At 39.9% G+C, this 7,687-nt stretch overlaps 1 protein-coding gene across 1 annotated transcript in view; it reads right to left on the minus strand.

The window, feature by feature from the left end:
• The window catches only part of LOC114025658 (BDNF/NT-3 growth factors receptor-like), a 412,069-nt gene that overhangs the window by 75,315 nt on the left and 329,067 nt on the right, over window positions 1-7,687 (minus strand). Inside the window, exon 15 of the mRNA XM_027839133.1 lies at window positions 3,116-3,350. Within this exon, the coding sequence (XP_027694934.1) occupies window positions 3,116-3,350 (235 nt within the window). The remainder of the gene's footprint in view (window positions 1-3,115; window positions 3,351-7,687) is intronic.

A 7,687-nucleotide genomic window follows, 5' to 3' on the forward strand; every position in this document is an offset into this window, starting at 1 on the left:
CACACACACACACACACACACACACACACACACACACACACACACTCTGACCCTTATTCCCTCTGGGAGCACCAAACATAGTAGATATCTAAACAACCCGAGAGAAACCTTACAAACAGTTTATAACAGAAAATATGGGGAAGCATTCTTCCTGATCCTAATCCTAAGAGTCATTTGGTTAGGTTCCATGTACTCACTGAAACTGGGAATGGGCCAAGACCCACAACAAAATTATTTTCTTTGCTCTTATGTTGAGTTTGTAGCGCCTCTTTTGGCCTTGTACTTACTGAAGCAATGGGTGGGCATGGAGGACTTTAAACACAATATTGGTAATAAAAATTCCAAGAAAACAGCATCCATCAGTATGCTTTTGCAATCCAATCTCCTTCCAGCTTTGATCTTGGGTTTGGCATGTGCTCTTCCTTCTCTTTCCTAGTTCTGGGCATAAACCTCATCTCATGCTACTCAGAACTAATCACAATTATTTAAAACAAACCAACCACAGAAGAAACACCCTTCTGCCTACCTGTTTTGACTACTCCATGCATACATCCAATTTTCCACTGAAATTTCAAGGTAATAAGACTCAGAGACAGGCTCTGTTTTCAGAGGATCTAAGCAGCACCACCTTTCTGAATCTATTCCCTCCCAAAAGACTTCCCCATCCTAAATTCACAGATTCCCGAAATTACACAATTGGAAATATATACTTTTCATTTAAAGGTTTTCCTATTAAAAGTCATGTTCCCCTGAGATAGAGAGCACATTAAGCTTTATCAATCATTTATATACCATTTATGAGTATATCAGCTCTTATCCTGAAAGCCTACTTTGATAGAGGGAGGGAGGGGAAGCTACTCGTGGTATTGAGTGGAGGAGAAAATGGTTGGTGTTGAGGAGTGAGGAGGGCCATACACATATTGCCTATGATTGAGGTTATTTATCCATGCATTATGTCCAGGCCAACTCTGGGACAAATGCTGTCCCCCAAGTCCACTACCTTAAGCTTAACCTCCCCCCACCTCCAATACCCTTATGTCAGTCTCTCTAATCCTTGGGCTATTTTTCCATTCTTCCTTATCAACTGAAGTGTGCATGTCCTCTATTTATCTAGAGATGTGAAGCAGAGATGAGGACAGAAACATTTAGGGGGGAAAACACATTCCTAAGGGACTTCTTAGTTTCTGCCTATAATTAAAAAGAGAAATATTTGTTTTTGCATTTTTCCTCAGGCCATTACATCTCTAAATATACCAACCATGACAATTTTATAAGCAAACCAAGTTATACATAATACATTTTTATTCCCCTAAACTAGTAAACTGACTTTAGATCTGCCAAAGGAGCTTTTCAAAGTAAGTATTGCATATATCTACTTTTTCTTTATTTTTCCCTTTTTCTCCCACTCTCCTCCAAAAGAAATATGTAGTGTGGCAGAGGAGGGGAAGAGGGGAGAGAGTCGAGGTGATTTTTTTCAAGAGTTTCAATATTTCCTGAAATTTTATAGTTTTAGCCTTGTCCCTCAGTTATCAAAAGATAAAATAGCTAATAAACTAATTGGGGCCAATGATCTTAATCATTAGGACCTAATGGAAACTAGAAGGCTGGTACCAGGTGACTGTGGTCTCACTTGGATGAATAAAACCACGTCTTTTTCTATAACTTAATAGTGCAGTGGTTCTTAAACTGGAATCCATGAGCATATAAGTATGTAGGAGTCTGAGTATATATACATATACATAGGTGTATGTAACTGGATTTCAATATAATTGTTTCCCTTTAAGATCCTATGTATTTAATTTATTTATTTTGTATTTAAAACTATTATCCCAAAAAAGAGTCATTGTATACAGTAAGAGCAATATTGTTTTAAGAACTGAGGAAATAAGTTATTTTAACTATTTGAATACCTAAATTAACTATAAAGGACATATGAAGAAAGACACTATCTGCATCCAGAGAAAGAACTGATAAATAGATGTATAGAATAATTTTACATACATATGTATCTCTATATATCTCTATATGTATATCTATATATTTATTTGTGTCTAATGATAGCCATCTTGAAGGTGAAGGGGTAGGGAAGAAAAAAAAGAAATTTACATGAAAATTTTGTTGTATATTTGAAGGGAATAGCAAGTTGTGCATAGTAGATTGGCAGTTTCATGTGCAATTGTCTTTTTTATTGTACTATGTTAGTGAAATGGTTGTTTTATTCCATAAATTAAAAATAAAATAATTTTTTTAAAAAATCCACAGACTTCACCAGACTCCATGACACAAAAAGATTAAGAACATATGTGTTAGTGACTCCAGGGGTGAGAATTATAGGTAGACTCCTGGACAAGCTCTTTGGGTGTAGGCAGTATAACCAAAGCAGAAAGCATTAGTTAGCCATGAGAAGTGAGATGCAGAATCTTTCAGATAAACCAGAATATGTGGCCCCCTCCCAGTAACACCAACTGTACTTGGAAGGGACCTTCCAAAGCCTAACATTTATCTCTGTAGAAAAAGAAATTGATTTTTCTCTAACCTCAGGTGAAGTTCCTTGTATCCCAATAATAATAGCTGTCACTCACATAGTGCTCACAAAGTGAGCTTACAAAGTGCTTTATATACATTGTGACTATTTTCTTTTAAAGTTTAATTTATGCCTTTTGTTTTACATCCTCATCATTTCCAGATATGCTCCTCCCCATGTCAGCAGCCTTCTCTTGAAACGAAGTGGGGGAAAAAAACCAACGTGCCCCAAACATTACAATTTTATGAACAAACCAGGTTATGTCAACTACCTTGACATCTTATGAGACATCATACACTTATAGTTCTCCCATCTTACTTCTCTGAGGCCAAGACTGATCATTCTATAATTACATGGCTATATTTTCATGGAAGCTAAGATCCTCCAGATCAATAACTCTTGGACTTGGCTCTCAAAAATCTTCCCAAGCACTTGTACACCTACTATCAAGAAGAATTTGTCCTTTCCCACTCTGTACCCCAAATGTAGAAATCTTGTAGGAAAGTCATCTACACATGAAGGCTGTGCTATCGTCAGTCACAGAAAGAACCATACTAAAAATTTCAATTAAAATGCAAAGTAGCAACTCACCCTGTAGTAGTCAGTACTGTACACATCACGGGACATCCCAAAATCACCAATTTTCACCAGTAGGTTTTCTCCAACCAAGCAGTTCCGGGTGGCAAGATCACGGTGAACAAAATGCTGGGATGCTAAGTAAACCATGCCAGCTGCAATCTGTTGGGCAATGTGCAACATCTGGGATTGGGTCAATTCAGTGGGGCGGTTGCCTTCTGCCATGAGCACAGCATCTGGTCCATGGGCCCTGCATGGATGACATACAGATATGGGTTACTAGAGCCATATTTCACTTATAGTATTGGAACTGCGGGCTGTCTGATGCTTCTCACCAGAACTAAATAATCAAATGCCTGTTTACTAAAAGATGCTTGGCATAAACAGAAGACAATGAAAATGTTTTAACCATGTTTTCCTCCATGGCAAACATTCCCCAGGAGCCTGTGGAATTTCAAGTACCATCTGGGTCTGAATCTTTCTGGAAGCTCCAGGAGCTCAGAAACTATCTTGGGGTTCAGGGTGCTTACCAGGAGACCCTAGAAAGTCAAAGGGGGATTATATGATATGATCAGGAATTGGAAAAATAGAGATTCAGGATGCCTAAACATTGCTTTTCTTCTTTTTGCTCCCTAAAATGTAGATGAACACAAACCCTGCTTCCCTTCCCACCATATCCCTCACCCCACCAAACATACTAGCACCACTGAAAAAAGGATGGCAGGTTATGTTCTTTCCACAGGCACAGCTTTAACAAAATCTATAGCAGGCTTTAACATTGGGTCTATGAACTCACTTGCTTAAAAAAAAACCAATCTATTTTAATATAATTGGTTTCCTTTGTAATCCTATGTATTTTATTTTTTGAATTAAAAAAATGTTCTGAAATAGTGCCCACAGACTTTACCAGACTGCCAAAGGGGTCCATGAAACAAATAAACAAAAGGTAAGTACCCCAGAAGGAGGAGAAGGGGGGGTGCAGGGAGGAGTCTCAATGTTTTTATCCCATCCTAGTACTGCCATTGTTTGTAATAGCCAGGCAGGTTTTCCAAACTGTCCTTGTTCTCTTTCAGAAAAAAAAAAATACATCAAGGTCACTGGAAGCATATTAGCTTGGACTTGATGCATTTCTAATGAAAAAAAAAAAAAGGTAATCTTCTCTCTCCTTTTCCTCCCAAATCTCACCCCACGAACTTGTCAAGACACACACACACACACACACACAAGCTATTTTGAGTCTCAGCTAATTAATTCTTTGGGATTTTTAAGAGTTTTTTTTTAAAGCATCCCCTTTTAGATTATATATTTCTTTTTAATGCAATGCTTTGCCTCCTTTGTTTTCCTCCCCTATCACAGGGCAATCCTCACCTTCAGCTGTTTGGTAACATAAGGTACATGACAATACGTGTGTGTTGCAGAGGTGGGGATGAGGGAAGAAGCCAAGGTGCTTGTCTTTACACCCAGTTCAGTATAGTGAGCTGGGACTGCTTATAATCTTTAGCACTGCAGTCTTGGCTTCCTTAATGCTGAAATACTATGCCAGAGAGCCAGCACGTTCTCTTCATCCTCCGAGTCACTTTCCCTGACTGACCTCGGGTGGCACTACAGGGCAAGAAATGAAGGTACTGTTCCCAGACCCAGGAAAGGGCTCACTCTGCCTCTGCAGACTTAAACACCAGAGCGCACAGGAGAGGCTGGTGGCCCTGACTCAGATAAGGGGCATCTCCCGGGAGAAGGCTCTTACTGGGATAAACAGGAAGATCTGTCTCCAAGTATAAAGCGCCTAACTAAACAGATAGGGGGATGAACCAGTTTCAAAACGGGGGACCCTCCCCCTCACATAGCCAAAATTTACTAGAGAGCTAGTGTTATCTCATGACAAATTTCAGAGAATTATCACCCATGTTTAAGCCAGGTCAAAGCCCACCTCCTCTGGGAAGCCTTCCATTCCATATTTGTACCCTCTTTCTCTGAATTTCTCTAGAGCTTATCACCATCTGCTATCATTCAGTTTAACGTATTAAAAAAAAAAAAAAACACTTGCATTCCACGCTAGGCAAGATAATGACAGAATCTTAGAGCAGGAAATGGGTCAGAGGTCATGTATTCCAACCTCCTCATTTTGTCAGATGAACATAAGACCAAGGAAGGTCATGTGAATCACCCTAAATTATAATACTAGTTAGTGGCAGAAAAGGAAGAGGGTCTGGGTCTCCTGATTCCCAGTGTAGTAGAAAGATTATATTAAAAGTCAGGACACCTGAGTTCTAATCCTCTCTCTTCAATTAATTAGCTGTTGCTTGTCTCCTGGCCTCAGTTTCCTACAAAAACGGGGAGTTAGATTAGGTTCAATTCAATTCAACAAGCATTTAGTTTATGCTATGTTCCAGGCACTAGGTTAGGAACCAGGCACACAAAGACAAAAATCAAAGCAGGTATGGTGCCCGAGGAGCTTACATTCTAGTGACAGGAAATATCATATACACAGATAAATAGCTATAAAACCTATAGTAAGTCACCAGAAAACATACTCAAGGGTAGGGAGGGAATTAACTTGATGCTGGGATCAGGAAAGGCCTGAAAGCTCTGTGACCCTGGGCAAGCCACTGAACCTCTGTTTGCCTCAGTTTCTTCAACTGTAAGATCAGGATAATAACAGCACCTACCTCCCAGGGTTGTGGTGAGGATTAGTATTTATAAAGCACTTAGCATAGTGCCAGGTACAGAGCAGGCATTATATAAATGCTTGTTTCCTTTCCCCCCTTATATAGGAGGCAGTAATTAAAATGTGTCTTTATGGGAGACAGATGGAAGATGAACTCAATGTCTTGTAGAAGGAACAAGCAGGACAATTTGGTTGGGATGCAGGATGCTTGAGGAGGGAAGAAATACAAGATCAGTCTGGAAAGATAAGCTGAAATCAGATTGTAAATGGCTTTAAATACAAACTGAACAGTTTGCATTTTATCCTAGAGGCAATGGGGAGCCATTGAAACTTCCTGAGAAGAGAAGTGACATGGTCAATGCTTTGCTTTAGGAATATCAATCTGCTGGCTTTGTAGAAAATAGATTGGAGAAGGATCAACTGGAGGTACGAAGACTGATTAGGAAGCTATTGTTAGAGTCCAGTCAAGTAGTAATGATGGCCTGAACTAGGGCGGTGGCCATGAGCCCCGAGGGAAGGTGAATGGATGTGAGAGATGTCATGGAGCTAGAACCAACAAGAAATAGTACCTAAGCAGTGTTGAAGACTTACAAATGACTACAAGATTTCAAATTTGGGTGATTAGAAAGTTGTTGATGCCCTCCATAGAAATGGAGAAGTCAAGGAGAGTGGTGGGTTTGGGAGGAAAGATGAGTTCTATCATGGATGTTATTAACTTGAGATGCCTCTAGATGATTGAGGAAGAGATGTGGAGCAGAAGAGTTGGTGATGGAAAGGAATGAGGACTGGCTATGTAGATTTGGGAGTCATTAAGTTATAGCTAATAATGGAACCTCTGGACCTGATCAGATCACCAAGAGAGAGTCTACATGGATAAGAGAACCCAGTATACCCACATATCTGGCAACGGAAAAAGAAAAGGAGCAATATGACAAGTAGACAGAGAACCAAAATAAAGTTGTGTCATGAAAACCTGGGGAAGAGAGAATATCCTATCCAGGAAGAGGCAATGACCAGCAATGTCAATGCCAAGAATGATGGCCATTTGATTTAGGAATTGAGAGATTGTTGATAATCTTGGAGAGAGTGATATCAGTTGAGCAGCAGGGTCAGAAACCAGTTTTAAGAGATCAGGGATTCAGAGGTAAGTAAGGAAATAGAAGCAATGAATATAGACATTATTTCTCTTCCCCTTCCTTCTCCTCCCCTCCCCCAATCCCTATTCTTGTCAAGAGCACCATCATGCTTCCAGTCACCAAAGTTTGCAACCTTGTGTCATCCTTGACTCCTCACTTTCCTCAACCCTTATATCCATGATTCTTAACACATTGTTGTTGTTCACTTGTGTCTGACTTTTCGTGACCTAATTTGGGGTTTTCTTGGCAAAGATATTGGAGTGATTTGTCATTTCCTTCTCCAGACCATTTTACAGATAAGGAAATGGAGGCAAACAGGGTGAAGTGACTTGCCTAGGGTCACATAGCTAGTGAGTGTCTGAGACCAGATTTCAGCTCAGGAAGATGAGTCTTCCTGACTCCAGGCTGGACACTCTATCCACTTTACCAACTAACTGCCCTAAAAGATACCAGATAAATGTGTGTTGAATTGAATTGGATGTGGATACATTCTATGTCTACAACCTCTCACATCCATCTATATCTCTAGTCACATAGTCATCACCCCATTTCAAGCCCTCATTATTTTTAACTTGGATAATTATCATCACCCCCTACTTCCTCCCCATGTTCTCTCCTCTCTAATCCATTCATCATACAGCTGCCAAATTGATATTCCTAAAGCACAGGACACTTACACATATGCATGTGCTCGTTCTTTCTCTCTCTCTCTCTTTCTCTCTCTGTCTCTCTCTCTGTGTGTCTGTCTGTCTCTGTCTCTCTCAGTGTCTGTCTCTAAGTGTCTTT

The sequence above is a fragment of the Vombatus ursinus genome, unplaced genomic scaffold (genome assembly GCF_900497805.2).
Source record: "Vombatus ursinus unplaced genomic scaffold, bare-nosed wombat genome assembly UNPS02014832.1, whole genome shotgun sequence".
NCBI lineage: Eukaryota > Metazoa > Chordata > Mammalia > Diprotodontia > Vombatidae > Vombatus > Vombatus ursinus.